Source organism: Ptychodera flava, chromosome 3 (genome assembly GCF_041260155.1).
Source record: "Ptychodera flava strain L36383 chromosome 3, AS_Pfla_20210202, whole genome shotgun sequence".
Taxonomy (NCBI): domain Eukaryota; kingdom Metazoa; phylum Hemichordata; class Enteropneusta; family Ptychoderidae; genus Ptychodera; species Ptychodera flava.
In genome coordinates, this window is record NC_091930.1 from 11,327,415 (window position 1) to 11,345,926 (window position 18,512).

The 18,512-nt window shown below is 37.1% G+C and overlaps 1 protein-coding gene across 1 annotated transcript in view; it reads right to left on the reverse strand.

Annotated features, from left to right (window-relative positions):
* Positions 1-235: 235 nt before the first annotated feature.
* Positions 236-18,512, reverse strand: part of LOC139129560 (inner centromere protein-like) — a 56,391-nt gene continuing 38,114 nt past the window's right edge. The window contains exons 16-17 of the mRNA XM_070695207.1: positions 15,952-15,978; positions 236-3,478 (exon numbers count right to left, since the gene is read on the reverse strand). Of these exons, the coding sequence (XP_070551308.1) occupies positions 3,462-3,478; positions 15,952-15,978 (44 nt within the window). The 3' untranslated portion in view covers positions 236-3,461. The remainder of the gene's footprint in view (positions 3,479-15,951; positions 15,979-18,512) is intronic.

Consider the following 18,512-nt stretch of genomic DNA (forward strand, 5'->3'; position numbering starts at 1 on the left):
TGAAAAAGCTCTGGTATATTCATTAAATGGAAGAGTAGAACAAAAAACTGGGTCCATTTTATTTCTTTACGAGTACCTGAATTTCATAGACCGATCGTATTTCGAAGACATCGTATATGCACTCAGGTGAAGTGGATATGCAAGTACCTTCCGTTAGTGTGTAACAATTACCTTGAATTGTTGATAATTCAATTTCATGATTAAAACAGACCATCCAAGAAATTTTTAGCTTCTAACTGCTTTATTGCGAGAAAATACGAGCATGTAAGTATAATTAAGAAATAACACACTGCACAGCAAAATTAATAAAGCATTCATTGCCCTACAATGAGTATAATTTCGAATAGCTAATGTCAAATCCTAAAACTTCAACTTTTCGATTTACTCAAGGTATATATTGTTATCTTCAATATCTATAAAAACGAAGTTCACCATGTGCTAAAATTTAGATGATAAAACATGTTTGCCTGCATCTTTAGGTATATTTTACCTACAAACATACTGCATGTGGTGATGACAATACTGAAACACTACTGAGTTTAATTTGAAGAATATCTGTATACCTTGATAGAGGTATACAGTCACCTGTAATCTAAATATGCCCATGTATGGTCAAATGGGCGTTCCTTGGTATTCAAAATACCCATGTGAGGGCGCTGTTTTTAAAAAGCGGCCACCCGCTTAAAATCTGTGATTGGTTAGATTTTCTCTTTCCATGGTAACTGTGGCAAATTTGGAACAGGTGACAGTATACCTTTGACATAATGTTCATATTATTTTACTTTGCATGTATGTCAAGCATGAGTCACAGACTAAGACATTTGAGGGTAGCTGACGACCCAGGTTTTTCCAAAGTTCTCATCAAAATGACTTGAAAATTGACAATAATATATTTCTCAGTGAGTATAAGCAAAATATTTGCAAATCTTTAGATTTCGGCCAGGCCGCGTGACTAACAGCCTATATTTTTCCGCCAAAATTACATAGGGAAATAATGAGACATTTTAACTAGAAGACACAAAATTATTCAAACAAAAGTAGTGGATATAAATTAACAAAAGATTACGAAACAACCACTGAACAGTTCACAATTATTAACTTTTCAATTGCTTTTCTTCAAAAACACCTAAAAATAGAGCAACATCGCACAATGTACGTGATTTTTAAATATTTAGTAGATATGTCAAATTATTTTATTCAGCTTATGGTGTCATGTTGAGTAATGATAGTATAGTTCTTTCGGAATATGCAGAAAAAACAAATCTTTGAGCTTAGAAGTTGAACGTGTGCCTTTTTTAAATGAATGGCAAAGTCAGTCACGTGATTTTGAAGATAATTACCATATTTTTTCGTTCAAGTATAACGAAACAAAGTGGTTGATCAAATTTCAGTCAATTCTGATCATATCCCTTCAAATAATAGTCCTGTATATTTCTACTGTGACGCCTGCCTCAACGTACTTGCATTCTAACATAAGGTAAATGAGATATTATGTGCAAAAAGTAATTAAAGTTTATCTTATAGATATTAGGCAAAAAAAAATTGTGCTGTTCCGATAACATGATTTTCAAAAATAGGGTAGGTAGGTCGGCAGGAATTTATTTTTCCAAAATATTTTTATTTTTAAATATGCATTTTTCAGGGGTTTAGGGCGGTCAAACACTGGCCACAACATTTCCAGAAAAATGTATCATACATATAAAAGAAAAACAAACCATAAAAGACATCCTCGTTCAAGCAAAAATCAAATGCCAAGTAACGAACGCCTGATTTTACAGATTTTTTCTTTCTTTTTTTTTACTTCCGTGTTTACGCAGCTCTAAAAGTTCAGGGCCGCCAGGTAAAAAATAGGGTAGGTCGGGTTATCAGAACAGCACAACGTTTTTATTCGGCCTTATGTGTAATCACGATTGAATATGGTTGAATATATTTTTTATTTGTGGCTTTGTACTTGCTTGCTCTAAAATGAATCGAAAAAATGGTAGATATGATTCACAGAACACCAGGATTACAGTATTTGTTTAAAATTATGACATACAATTTTGGTTATATGCTGGCTATTATATTTCCCATAGATTACAAATTAAAAGCAAAATGCCAAGTCGCAAAACCTACAAGACTTGTATCTCTATGTAATGACAATTAAATCAAAAGTTACTATAGTTTCTTCATTTGTTAAAATTCTAATCAAATTTTAATGCAGATCAATGAAAATTGTTCATCATTATCAACCAATTTCTACCCTTCCGTATATATTTTAGAATGATTGTAAAACATATCAGCTACAGATCACAAGAGTTGACAGACTAAATGGAGAAAAAAAAACAATCTCAGCAACAGTATATAGGAAGTGCATGGTGTAATAAAATTGCCGATACCTTGTGCTAGCACCAAGTCTTTATTCCTTGATGGCTTATTCTCCCACAAAATCTAGGTACAATCTTTCAAGAATCTAGTAACATTCTTAATGATATGATAATAAACTCAATTTAACTATAAAATATGACTGCTGACACTCGTATTAAATCAACTCTATGAAGCCTAAACACTACATAAATGATAAGTTACACACAGCAATCGAAACACAAGAGTTTCCTTGTTAATGAATCCTTACTTGCCATGCATACTATTTGTGAGCACACAATCTATATTCCTTGACGACTTTTTTTCAGCAACATCTATAGGCACAATGTTTCAAGAATCTGGTGACATTTTTGAATAATATGGATAGTAAACTCATTTTTAATGATCAAACATGAACTTCAAGAATATGTATACTGCTGGCATATCCGCTGACACTCGTATGTTATCAACACTATGAAGCCTACACACTAATAAATGATTAGTTATACATCGCAATTTAAACACCCAGTTTCGTTATTGATGAATCCTCTACATGCGACACATATATTCATTGGAAATGGTACTATCTTTGCTTTCAATTAAAAATAGCATGTCAATTGTAGAAAGGAACACTATAATAATAATCAGAAAAGCTTATTTTAAATGACGTCATTTTTAGTACAACAAACATAACAAACAGATTTTGTAGTCTAACTGTGAACATATATTCCATCGTATTGAACTTTGAGTTTCAAAATAATTGCAGTTCTGACACAGAGACAATGGCTTACTCTAAATCTAATACTTAGACAGCCTATGGGAAATATGATCAAATGTCACTAATGTCACTCAAGAACTTGGTTATACAAAAAGATCATCGCGTTTTGTCTGTTAAAATATTTTCGCTAGCATGCTTGTATTATTTGCAATTTGTATTTCACATAACGATCGAAAATTATATAAAATGAAGATCATTAGTTTCCGTTGGTTAACACATCTTGCAATTTCTTCTTTTTGTCGCTTGATCACGAAGGCCTGTGCGCAAGCACAGTAGATAAACAGCTGAGGCGTAATCACAGCGATCTTTTGAACCTCATGATAAAGCTAGTCACCGCTATTCACCAATTGAACCATTCTGTTTAAAAAAAATAAGAAAAAAATAAAAAGTTAAAGCCCCAGTATTTGTAACTTTTAACCTTTTTTTATCTTCGAAATTACATATTATTCTCTCACATGCCATCGTGAAATGCTGTTCAGTAAAGAAATAAGCCAAATTTGTGCTCCTGTAGTGACACACAAACGCTAAATATTGCCCGATCGAGTTCGATTGCCGCGCGGGTTTGTTGACAACTTGTAGGCTGTGCACGTGATCGAGAACGCCGATAGTGATGACATCATCGAGCCTGCAACATTCCTGGGGCCTTGCCATGCCACGCCACAGCCACACTGCACTGCCTGGGTGATCATCCGTGGTCGCCGGCTAAATGACCTGCGAATGGTTTTATTTTGTTCTTCTCCGTTCACATACGTACTGCTACTGTGTTTCAGAGGATACAGAACTTTGGCAGAGGAGGCTGACATTATAATCTGGTACAGTGTGCGTTATATACGGATATTCAAACTGCAGTCGGCAGTGCACCGATGCGCACCGTGCAGTTGGTCACTCAGAACTCCGGGTACCGATGTAAAATCAAGACGACACTATATATACTTGGCTCACCTCTGTAGACAAATAGCTATCAAAATTGAGTAACTTGAAGTAATAAATTTCAGCTGATTGTTGCTTTAGCGGCAAGGTGATTGCAAAATCGAGTAGGCTGTCGAATGCAGTGAAAGTGAACGCGATGGCCTTTGGCAGCAAGTAAGGGAACCGTCAGTATTTACGACCTGGGGGTAATTCAAAAATTGAAAGTTACAAGGGGATGCTCAAAATGTCTTTGCTTTGTCTTACTCTGTCCTCAATGACATAATGATTAGTTGATTATATATATTTTACTCTTATACATATTAAATAAAAAGAAAATAAATACTCTAACAGTACAAGTAAATATCAACTAGATGAAGCAAGGCAGAAAACTACAAGTGCTGCTACTACTAGCAATACTTATTATGAAAGAGAAGATAGTGACGATGAGAATGATATAGTTGTTCATGTACGCAATGGCACCAGCGACAGTAAAGATGAAGATCAACAGTGGTGATGATGATGTCACACAGTAGTTTTCTGCAGTCGTTACCAGGGTTGGAAGGAGAGGCTGAGTCATGGAGAAATGTTCTCGACAGATATCACTATAAGTGCACAGGATCTAGGACAAAACTGAACTGTTGTGAATTCACCCTTTATATTATCATAGAAATGTATATTTTATTTGACTGAGTTCAACAACCATTCGGACATTTTAACCATACCATAATGACATGCTACCCATCCAACTTTAACAATACTACATGGTCGGAGACTGCTTATTAGGTGAGCTTTTATATCTACATATTGTTACATGGGCTCAGGTAAGCCAAACTTTCTGTTAGAGAGGGGGTTACTCAAAGAAGTCATGGTTGGCTGGAGTGTAACTCAAAATTTCGGAGTTTCTAATGTAATTCCTCCGACCCCCAGATCGTAAATAATGACGGCTCCCTAAACAGCTGTGAACGCCTGAGTCAGAACGATCGGGACCAGTATACGCACTGCTGTATCTCAGCGAAAATTTCGAAAAAAACAATGGAGCTCACTGCTAAGAAATTTACAGACTCTTGGCTCTTGATGTATCAGTTACTGAGCTTTTATACTGGTAAAAAGGCATTCTGAATACAGCGGTAAATTTCCACCCAAACGTGAAAGGATAACGCGCGGGCATTCTGCAATGGACGTTGTCAATTTTACCTTGCTGCAGGCCCCACACCAATCTCGGCCCGGCCGCCCGCTGCACTTGTACAGTCTACTACCTCCATGTAGTACAGCCTTACAGGACTAGTAGCCGGCCAAACACACAAAAAACAACGTCGCAGATACATCAGTGCGTATACTGGTCGCAGAACCGTTGATCATAAATTTTCAGAACCAGTGATGTTTAAAAGTTTTGTATTGATCACTTCATTTAGGTTTTAATGTGAATGACTTTCTCATCGAGCTGCGTCTATTGTCCCGGGCATTGTCCATGCAATTTGGGGCCTGCCTTAGCTCCTTCCGATCGTCTGTAGACTACAGCCAAAATCACAGTCCTAAGCAAATTGTACAGTTGTGAAAGTCAGATAGAGTATCATGAATTTATGCAAAAATATATAAACAACAGAATCAAACCAAGAGGTTAGTTTGCTGTCGGGCCGGGTGCGCAGGGACGACTTTGCAGTGAGGCCGGGATCTCTCTTGTGTTCGAACTTCTAAGCTTACAATGCCTGGAGCTCCATCGCATCGCAGCTAGTACTGTAGTCCTTGTGAGGATTAGATACCCGTTACGTTCGATATTATTTTGAAATACTTTTAAATTTTATAAGTAAGACTTTTGTACTGCATTCAAGATATAATTTTTCCTTTCTGAACGTTTTCAATTACGCCGTACGGCAACGATATGCGCACTTGATAGGCTGTGTTGCCTGCAGCGTAGCCTGGCCGTACACAAAACTTCGTTTGAGTATAGACGGGCAGAATCAGTCCCGTCATTTATTTTCAACGAAATTTTCATTATACTCCATAATGGAAGAAACGACTAGTTCAATGATTACAATGGTGAAGTGTTGAATTTTTATTCATATATTTTTTTCTCCTGATTCTCTCTCAATTCATTCAGCAAACTTGATCTCCGTACCATCGGTCACAACGTGCAGTGCCTTGCATGAAGCTACAATCGACTGCCTCCGTCGTTAGTTTAGCTGTTCAAGACGTTTGTTTGCACGGCTCATTATAGTCGGAACAATCTGTAAACACTTACATATTTATCTTTCCGGTATTTCACCCAACTTTCGCGCGTTTTTAGCTGAGTCTCCAGTTTCGATGGACCAGACCTTTTCGAAGAGCGTATGGTTTCTACGGACGCCACAGTAAAACTTGCGTAGATTTGGTTGAGCATGCGCGGTGGTGTGATTACGTTTCGTTTCGTGTGTCAACAAAGCTGACTTCTGGTCCGGACAAGAAGTCATTTTTTACCCTCCTTTTACTGTTAATCGTGAGGCGGGCTGGGCATGCAAACCATGCGATTCAGTATTAATTATGGTGTACTTTCACATACTGAGGATGTCATTTTAATCAAAAATATGAAAAAAATTGTTAAAAGTTACAAATACTGGGGCTTTAACGTTACGTATACGAATATGTGACACTCTTGTTTCATGGTCTACTTCAGATGTAACCCAATACAACCATAACTTGAATCCAGTGCACTGTTCTGTGACGGAATATCGGATAAAATGTTAAGCAATTGGACTGAAGTTTTCAGCTTGCTAACACGCGCAACGGGACATATCATAGCCACTTTGATACTGGCGACTTGAATTCATTTTTCAACGATAATGTTATAGGATTGCATACACTACTACTGGTCACAAAGTGAATGCTGGTAATTTAATCATGACTTTTTTCGGGAAGAACAAGAAAATGTTAAAATAGCGCAAATAGCAATGGAACATGGGATTTTCGTCATTTATAAACAACCTCACTCGCTGTGAATAGGACAGACCACTGAGTCAATGTGCAGCCTATAGCTTAACGACTTTTTTCAAATCGCGATTTTAAACCTGCTTTCGAACCTAACACTCTGAATCTTGATAATTCTTGTTATTGGCATACTGATTTTTTTAAATAAATTAAAAGTGAGAACAGGGACGTATGAAATGAAAATAAATATTTATTAGATATGGTGTATGGCGAACGGTATATATAAAGGAGGTAAAAACCAAACAGTGACAATAACGCATGCATCTTTTGGAAAATTGCGGAGTTAAAGGTATACTGTCACCTGTTCCAATTTTGCCACAGTTACCATGGAAAGAGAAAATCTAACCATTACAGATTTTAAGCGGGTGGCCGCTTTTAAAAACAGCGCCCTAACATGAGCATTTTGAATACCAATGAACGCCCCTTTGACCATATATGGGCATATTTAGATTACAGGTGACTGTATACCTTTAATATAAGGGGTATAACAGCACTAGACGCCGAAGAACGCGATTGAAATAATTTTGGATAATTGGATTTTTATATTTTCCAAAATTCTCAAAGGCGTTGGATGCCCTACAGATGAATGTTGTGATATTACAAATTATTCATAAAACAAGTGTGTAACTTAAAAAGGTAAGGAGATGAGCGTACATTTGCAGATTAAATTGACATTACTTCACGATCCAAGTATCCAAAATTAGTTTCAATCGTGTTGAGGGAAGAAATCAGCAACAAAGGTATTTAAATAAGGGGAATAAGGTTAAAACTACGAACAAAAACCAAGTAAATAGTAATGAACCTAACAAAACTGTTTAGCTAAGGAAATCAGAATGAAATGAAGGCTGAAAGAAGTATTGAAGCGATGGGAAATAAACTGAAAATACTGCTATAATTTGATGGGAAACGACCATTGGAAACTGTCATAAAAGTGGTAAGTACTATGGAAAGTAGTTATGAGTTGTAGCTGAAACTAATGCTAAAAACTATCTGCAGAAGGCCACTACATATAGTATTGTTCTTTACTTGCAATTGGGTTGCATCATTCCATCTGACCAATGGCTATGTGAATCAATGACACACATGTACAATGAGCTTTATCACATGCACAAGCCAAGTTTGTCGTCTCCGAACAAAAAATACGGGATTTATTCTCTGGTCGTTTTACGTCACGACAACCCGCGTCTTGTCATCAATTTTGGTGCATAGGGCCTTTTTTGCAGCGATTTTCGGTGTGCTCATCAATGAAAACAAACAACATGGTAGCCGGTATTTCTCCCATGATAAAAATCTGTCTGATGTGAAAATATCGTAAATATTAGTCATGACTATTAGAGTCTGACAAAATACATCAACTAGGCAAATTTTTGAGTCCTGTTTCAGTTTTGTTGCCAATATGCATGGGGGTTTGTATTGGTATAGACCCCACTGACACCTGAACTTTCGACACACTGTGTACTTTCACACGGTAGACATATGGTTTCCACTGCAACAAGGGGTCCAGTGTGGTGTCCAGGCCTCCAAAAGCCATGCAATGAAATAAATATTTTCACAGACTATGACAATAATAATGTAAACAATGTAAACACACGGGTGTAGCGCCTGACGGTGTATATTCCGAAGGAATTACGTGAACAATTTGGGAAACAACGAACTCGAAGCATGTCGTGTTACTGGGAACTCCGTTAAGCATTGCAACCAGGGTCAGGCCATAGGGTATTCAGTAGTCATTAATGATACTAAAGAAATAAGAGAATTTTATTATTATTATTATTATTATTATTATTATATCAACAAATATAAAAATGTGAAATTATTGTTATCATTTTCATTATCATCATCACTATGAAGCACCATTGACAATACAGAGAGAGTACTTTTCGCCAGGGTGGAGAACTTTGGTAGGAATTCAACATTGCCAATGGTGCTTCATAATGATGATGATAATGATGATAATGATGAAACAACAACAACAACAACAACAACACATCATCAACAATAACAACAACAAGAATGATTTTAATCTTTTTTATATTTTTTAAATACTGTTCAAATTTTTCGATATTTCTGTATAATAATAATAATAATAATAATTATCATATACCTATGCTTTGTATTGTGCCTGTACTGAGTTCAGTGACATGATTTATCATGTTGATTTGCATGTCAATAAAGTGATACGCCTTGTTGATTTGCATATGAAAGGAATGATCAGCGCGTCTTTCTTTCATTCAATTGAATATTTGCATATGAAAAGTGATACGACCTGTTGATTTACATAACAAAACCTGATACGGCCTGTTGATTTGCATACCGGACTACTTACAAGGTGGCGCCCTAATCAAAACAAACCGTGGTGCCCGTCTATGATTTCTACTTTGACTACGATATCATGTCCGATCTCCAAAAGTGGCAGGGTTTTGAAGCATAGGGAAATGCGGGGTAACTAAATAAAACACATGTGTCGATATCGGATTAACCTGCTATTAGTGCTACCAATTTGAACAAATTAAAGAGCAGAGCATCACACCGTACGGGCACTGACAGATCGATGACAGACAAGCTGTTCCATCCGTGCGCGTGCATAAGCACAGACGCGCAGACGACAAGCAAAAGTGCTATCGGACATGTCGGAGGACCGGCAAATTCAAAAGCACAACTTTCAAAAATATCATGTATTCATGGTAAATGCATTCTGGAAAATAATACCAAACACAACACTTGCATGTACCGTACCGATTCGGTAGATATCCTACATGTTTGATGACAGAGTTCAAGCATTTCTCTGCTCAACCGTAAAATAATTGTCAATGAGCCAGCTGATAGATTACGTCAGACGCTAGTATATCAATCCGCCTTAGCAAGATGACGCAAACAAATGTAGTCCATCAAGAAAAACCACAGTGAAACGTATCATATTTTAATATACAAGATTTATTCATTCAATAACGTGGGCATAGGTATATGATAAAGAGGTTATCCCTCGATATCACCTCTTGGTAGGGTCGTATTGCTGCTCGTGCGGTCGTGGGCCGCATCACACTCGTCTTCGACTCGTGTGATGCGGCCCACAACCACACTCGCAGCAATACGACCCCACCAAGAGGTGATATCGAGGGATAACCTCATATGATAATAATAATAATAATAATAATAATAATAATAATAAACAAGGCAGTATTGCTGAAGGCAATGAGTACTTGGGCCGTGATAGAGTAATTTGAGGACAATATATACTACTATTCAAATATGGTCTCGAATTTCCTCCTGTCAATTAGGCATTTGATTAACTGGTTATTAAACGAAGCAATGGCATGACAACGGCAAAATATGTCTAGCAACTTTTGTGAGTTTGAGGCAGGGGTTCTTTATTTATAGTGGAAATTGCTTTAACTCCTTAAATATTCAAATTACAGCAGATTTATTTTGTTCTCGATGGTAGATGTCTAATATTTAGATGGGCATATTTAGATTTCTACCCTATAGTTATCCCTATATACCAAAAATCGGACATCCAGCTCTATTGGCTTGCTCAGAATTAGATATGCGCATAATTAATGAGGTACAATATATGGTGTCATAAGGTGTCCCATCATACCAAATATGAAGGGTGTAGCACTTGTGGTTACTGAGTTGTGGACAATAATGTATATTTGAGGTCAAAGGTCATTGAGGTCACGTGACATTTTGTCAAAATAATTGTATTGCTAAGTTATTCCTATATACCAAAAATCAGACCTCTAGCTCTATTGGCTCGCTCAAAATAAGATATGTGCATAATAATTGAGGTACAATATATGGTGTCATAAGGTGTCCTATCATACCAAGTATGAAGGGTGTAGCACTTGTGGTTACTGAGTTGTGGACAAATATGTATATTTGAGGTCAAAGGTCATGTGACGTTTTGTTTAACAAATTATATTGTTAACTTATCCATATATACCAAAAATCAGACCTCTAGCTCTATTGGCCCGCTCAAAATTAGATATGCGTATAATTAATGGATTACAATATGTGGCGTTATAAGGTGTCCCATCATACCAAATATGAAAGGTTTAGCACTTGTGGTTACTGAGTTTATGGACAATAATGTATATTTGAGGTCAAAGGTCACCAAGGTCACATGATATTTTGTCAAAATGTCTGAGATATCTGCGTGAACTGATGGACTCACGGACGGATATGACCCAATCTATAAGCCCCCTGGACTTTATCCGTGGGACAAAAACTGTGTCACTGCATCCTTGAGGCAATATGATACGATGAGAAACTAAATTTTTATTTTTCTTGGCCTTATACATGGGAGTCTATGGAGAACTGCCTTGGAGGTGTAAACTAAAAAGTCCTCTAACACGGCCAAATTCGATCGCATTGTGAAACAAATCGACGTGCATCTGTATGGGGTTTGGTACTATTCTTGTGCAAAGTTTGAAAGAAATTGACCAGGGCATGTCTGAGATATCTGCGTGAACGACGGACGGACGGACTGACATGACCAAACCTATAACTCCCTCAGGACTTCGTCCGTGGGCACTAAAAACAACGCAACAGTTATTACAGCTACACCGGCGGTAGCCCTGCGTACAGGTCTGTGTGTTCCCGGCGTTATATGTGGTGGAGGCCGTTTAACGCCGGGAACACACAGACCTGTACGCAGGGCTACACCGGCGGTAGGTTCATATCCAGAGCCACGTACGGTCGACTGCCGCCGTCGCTTGAAAACAATCTCATAAACCTGGCCATATGGGCAACTGTGTATGGCAGCTGGATGCGTGACTTCCCGGAGAAGGAAGGCGAGCTGTCAAGTTCAAGCTCAGGATTATTTGTCGATCAAATTTCAGTAAATTTACCTTACCTGGATGAAATTTTGTCTATAGGCTGAAATTTCGCCGAAGTTTGACAAAATTGCATCGATTTTTCAGGTTCATATCCGACATTTTTGAGTTTTGAGTGCAGACAGAAATAAGTTTTGAGGCAACATGGCATGGCTGGCTGCGACCCCATGTTGTTGACCCCTAGCCCCGCGTACATCGTACGCAGGGCTAGCGATAGAGTGCGACTAGCGATAGAGTTGCCGACATCAACGGTTATTTACGAGAAGTGAATAAAAGACTGTCATTTTTGGAAGCGATCGAGTAGCTGAGGTGGGCTGGGATACGACTTGGGCCCAAGAACGCTGAATTTCGGCAGTAATTTGGCTTTTTACGTCAAGTCCCAAAATGGATTTGAAGTCACCGACCCTACGTACGGGTCTTTGCAGGACTGTGGCCATGTGGTGAGCGGGGCGATTAGCTGTAGCGGAACACACAGCATCGTACGCAGGGCTAGTTGACCCCAAGACATCCTCCAAATTATCCAACCATTCGCGTTAGAGTTCAGCTCGCTTAGAGTATCATAACATTCTTCGGCCTTCGTTTAGATCGACCCTAATCTCTCCCATTTAGGAAATAAATACACAAGCTACCTTGACAAAACTTCGTGCACCATCCAGGACCAAACGCACTACAAATTTGTCTTGACGTCATCATCTCCTTACATGGTAATCGGCATACCGTATTTTTTAGCAAAGGAGACACAGAATACGTCGGAGTATTCAGTTTCAAAACGTATTACATTGTGTGATGTTGTCAAAAAGGTAATGTTACTGCTGTGGTATAAATTACAAAACAAAAGTTCAAATCATTTATTTTGGACTGGCTTTACCCAACATTTCATATTGTTTCTTGTGCCAGATTTGACCACGTGCTTACTGGCGACCCCTTTACATGCAAATTTTGTGTCAAATGGTGTGTTCTCCTGGAAAAACAAACGTACGATTTCTATATGAAGGAGGCGAAATTTGCCCTCAAAATCGAAACCACCCCTTTATGGGGTGTACCTAGCTATTTTGAGCGAGCTTCTCGAATCTGCAGCTCTATTTCGAAATGATGGTCTGGTTTTCTCAGCTCAAGGATAAGTGTTCTCCATCGCTGTGGGCATTACTATTCTCAACTGGGGGTACAGTTTCCAGTCGTAATGGTTTTCATTGTGTCCGGGATATAAAACATTTCCTTTTCACAATTTTACTTTGATTAACACTAGTCCACATCTTGTCAGCGATTAAACATGTTTCAAGTTTAAATGTTAAATTCTGGTCTCGAGCCCTCTTGTTCGACCAAACTGAAATTACCCCTCCCACTTTGGCTCGTCCAGTGGGTGTAGCAAGGGTCGTGCCATCGACTAGGAAACGGAGGTGCATTAATTGTTGCATTTCGATGCACATTTTGATTATATTCAGAAGATTTTGTGGCAAAACTCAGATAGAGAAGCATTAATATTCACATCTCACTTATTCAAGACTGGCTGAGAGCAGCACTTCCATTCAGTTAACATCATTACGCCATTTATTATGCCAAGAAAGATGAAGCCAAGACATTTGCCCTCCCTGGTCTCAGCCAGGAATGGTTATACCTTACAGAGTTTTTTTCCCACGGAATGAAAACAAATGTACTTGGGCTGAGGCCCAAGTACAATAATAATAAATATAAGTATTATATAGAAATAATAACGCGAATAATAATAGGTTCAATTTCCGTGAAAATTTCACCATAAGGGTATTTGGGTCGAAAAGGCCAAATATGATACGACTTCACTGCCACATGTTTCCATGGTAACCATTTTAGGGGTTGAAAATTTCAGTTTTCTAATATCCAAGTGAAAAGTTACTTTGATTGATATGAAAATTATGTAGCGGGGGAGTTCGGGTCAGAGAACACAAAAAACCAGACTTATTTTAATGTTTTGAGTTGCCATGGTAACTATTCTGGGATTGAAAATGTTCCTTTTTCCCTAATCTGTACAAAATATCAACACAGTCTGTTCATCAGGTTTTGGCTTTTTAATTGTTTACGGACAAAATGCTCACTGCTTGATATGATCAACCAGAGCAAAATAAACAAATGTCATTCAGTCAATTGTGTTAAAAATCAAACAGAGATTAAATGCCTGGAAAGTACTAGCTTACTGCTGCTGACCCTTATCTTCCTGAAGGCGGAGCCCATCATATGGACTTGTTCGCTGTATATATATATATATATATATATATATATATATATATATATATATATATATATATATATATATATATATATATATATTTATTTATTTATATATATATATATATATTATATATATTTTTATATATATATATATATATATATATATATATATATATATATATTATATATATATATATATATATTATATATATATATACACTCCGTTTTGCACAGAAATCACCAAGGCGAATGTGTTATCAGCAATCAAACAACATGCTTCAAATGGCACAGTCATCACTCGCCTCTATTAACCTCGAGCAAGCCACAGCATGTCGTGCAACAGCACTATTATCGAATCCATGCTTGCTGCGAAACCGACTTAATAACTTTTTCTGAAATGAGATATGTATAACAACTGACGAGTATTTGCGAGAATTTTACTGAATAAAAAATTGCAAAACTTTCCTGGTCCGATGTTCTCCAGTTATTTATCATCGAACAGTAATTCATTTTTGAGCAATTACAGCATTCATGGTTCCAGATAGCGAACACAAGGCTAACCAACACGGTAAATATTTTGATAATTTACTTATTAAAATCATGATACGACCATGTTGTGAATATTTCTAAAACTGCCCTGGAAATGTTGAAATTTGTCGTCTATCATGTCATAAATATACTAATATTGCAATGCGTTATAAAAGAAAAATGTAACCGCAGGGTTAAATTGAGTGTATTTTTGGACAAATGAATAAATTTATCATGTCGTGACGAAGAAGGTACTTCATTTTGATGGACCTAAGCGTCTAAATTACCCTGAACACCTGATTCCTGAGACAGCTTTGTAGGGGCAATAGATACGGTGTCAACTTCCTGCAGTGGAACAATAAGCGTAATGAAAATAGCTTATTTTAGCTGACTAAAGAAGCTTACCATGCCACTGTCAAAATGTAGTGGAAAATAATTGTTGTGAAATTGTAACTTTTGAAATGAAGCACCTAAGAATTGATATTTTCTTTTCGATGACAGATGTGCAATAATTAATCAAACTTTCGCAAGCCTGGCGTGAGGACTCTACGTTATGTTAACACAGACAGGCAGGGAAAGGTAGCATATATGCCATCATAGCAAAGCATAGCATCATAGCAACAGATAAGTGCTATCTTTTCAAGATATAACATGGGCTTTTACCACATGCATACTAATACATTTGTATCATTGCTTTATTGCATCGGAGCATACGCGTACCATCGTTTTTGCAATGCAGTGCAATAGTCATTATACAATGCCATAAACTTATTAATGAGCTGTTGTGACTCAGTCTATTTTTATTTTAAATAACCAGCATTTTGTTGCAAACCAATAATGATAATTTGCGAGCTACATTTTGGCATTGAAGATTTCACAGACGATAGCTACGAGAATGCTTATTATGTAACGAATCGTAAAAAAACATCGGTTATTTTGCGCTGTGCTTTCCAATCGTAAACGACATTCTATTAAATTGCAATCAGACTTGTGACGCAATAACCCATTGAACATTCAATGGTATCATCAAGACAACGTATTTGCACTGGGGCTTGTATTGTGTTCTGCTGTCGTAGAATACGCTGCAAGACCACATGCAAACACCCTGAGTAAGGCGCGCTTGCACTATCTCACCATGGGTTTCTCTCATGTTATCTGTAGACGGGATGTTGTTTGAATTGTTGCAAGCTGAAGAGATGTATATTAATGAAAGTTTATTTAATATATTCAAAATTTAGTCATTTCTATGCAGGGACTAATTGCTCATGAAACTATCTCACGTTGGTTTTCACCATTTATGAAAAGAAAGCAAGATGGTGAATAATTTTGCAGGTGAGTGTAGTGTAATGTGTTTGAAAATTTAAGAAAATGGTGAAATGTATAATATTAACTTACTTGACTTCTGGTGTTCCAGCTCTTGCTCTGTTGTATATAAATAATAATAACAAAAATTAGTTTGAAGGTATTAATTATTGAAAGAAACTAAAAATAGATTTACAATGCTCGGAGACCAGTTTGAAAAACGAAATGTGATTGCTACTGGATAAAGGATTTGAGAGGTTTTTGAAAGATCATTGACAATCCTGAAACTTTGAAAATTACAAATTTTATCATAATTTGAAGACATGTCAACGTTTTTATACCAAGGGACATATTTGCAAAATATCAATGATTTCTTACCCGCGGTAATAGAGTCGAAGAATTTTTAACAACGACGGCAACAATACCCGTAGAGAGAGAGTTGCGTTTTTCATAATTATATTCCGACAAATCCGACAGTAAACATATATTGAAACCTGATGGAAGCAACTGGACAGTTGATTTACAAGAGGTTTTGACTACACTAGTAGTACATAAACTACCGGTTCTTGTGCACTTCCCCTATCTAAGCCTTCATTTAACCCAGGAGGCTCACAACTGGCAACCATGCAACTTGCCAAAAATGTGCAACTGACACAAATTTCGATTGGTCACGTGACCTGGCGGTCATATTGGATCTTTCAAAACAAAAAACGGCTTTTCCTGATGATCTAGGGTCTGGTCAATTTGAATTTTTTCATATGGCAGACATGAACTAAGGTCTTCAAAATTTGCAAATAAAATTGCGTGCGGTCACGTACCTTTGGCCGCCATATTGGATTTTCCAAAAATACCAATTTAATCTTAAAAAATCTGCTTCTCCAAAACCAACACACCGATTGAGCTGAAACTTTACTCATGTCATCCCTAGAGTGATCTCTTTTAAGTTTGCAAAATTTATATGGATTGGTCATTTAATTTGGACGCCATATTGGATTTTCGAAAAATACCAATCGACAGTGATATGTTTTATGATGAGTCTACATTCTTTTCAAGGCCAGAAATAGCGATTCATCTCCTCACTGCTCGCATCTACACATGTCCAATGGTACCATTTGAGACAAAGACTGCATCTTATCATGCAGGGGTTTCATTAAGAGCCGGCAGCCGGCGAAATTGACCGGTTACTCTCACGATTTCGCCGGCTACTTTTTTGGAAAATACTTTTGACTCTTTCATTGCTAAAATATGTTTTACTTTCTGCAATGATTCGCTCAAGTATCACAAGCTGTGTAAATAAACTATTCAACGGCTTTTATGTGAAACAAAGTTTAGTAGACGAGCGACTACTACGATCGCCGTGTAGCACAGTCTAGCTCTATACTGCCTGAATAAAAATCGAAATTGCAACGGACGATTCTATCTACCTGAATTGCTCACTCCTAATTGTGGTGCCTTTATATTCGCCGATGAAAACGTGCGTACTACACCTGTCGGCCGTCATAAACTCAATTCAAATGGCCGATAAACAACTGAAGAAGCGATCACAAGGTCAAGCTTAGCTGTACGATCGTGGGTTTTTAAGTGCACCATAGAGCAAGACAAGGATAAAGGCAATGGTCTGATTTTTTCTCACGAAAAACATTCCCGATTTATTACAGTTCGAATTTTAGTAGGTCGACGCGCGTTGCACTGCCGTAGCCGTCAATGTTAACGTATATAACCAGCTGGAGGTATGATATATACTGCTTTTCGGTCTATCCACGCCAATAAGAACTTGCCTAGAGTGGTTTAAAATACAGACCTCTTAACTCACTTCAAAAAGATCGTCAGGTTTATGCATATGTGAGCTTCTGAACGTACAAATTTTCATATCCTATATCAAGGTTCTTACTTTGCATACCAATATAGGCTAAGTCAAATAACCTTGAGAATATTGGTTTCGATTTGCGAAATATGGGGTCATCATTGTCATTTTTAATCATTATTGATAAATAAATTATCCTTTTTACCTCCCTAGTGGTATAAAAGTTCTTCATTTACAGATTTTCATACCCAACATCAGGGTTCTTAATTTTAAGCATAACATGGTGCAATAATGAAAAGTTTATCGTTTTCTGTGTTTAAAATATCACAGTTTCGTCTAGGATGGCATCAACAGGGGGATTTCCCCCTTTACCATAAAATTTACGGATGATTTCACCAGTTAAGTGTTCTACTTGTATCTCTAAGGTGTGACTGGCACCATTTCATGGATGGCTGGTCCCCCCTTGATAAATTAATTTGGGTGCCAACATGTCAACAGAGGAGGAATCTCCAATCCCCCTGTCTAGATGAAACACGTCACTGTATAATATCATCTACAATATCAAATTTATATCATTAATAATAGTGAACTATTATAGATTATCTCAGAAAGCATATTAGGTTCTTAACATACCGATTTTCATACCGTACATCAAGGTACTTCACTGAGCAATATTGTCAACTTATTTCAAGACTATTTTTCTTTGTTCAAAATATAGTCATTATTACCACATTTTATCATTTTTGATTATGAAATATCATATTTAATCTCCAAGCAAAATGGCTTTTATGATATGAACACAAATTGTCCTTGAGCACTGCTGACAATACTGTCTTAAAATACTAGAATT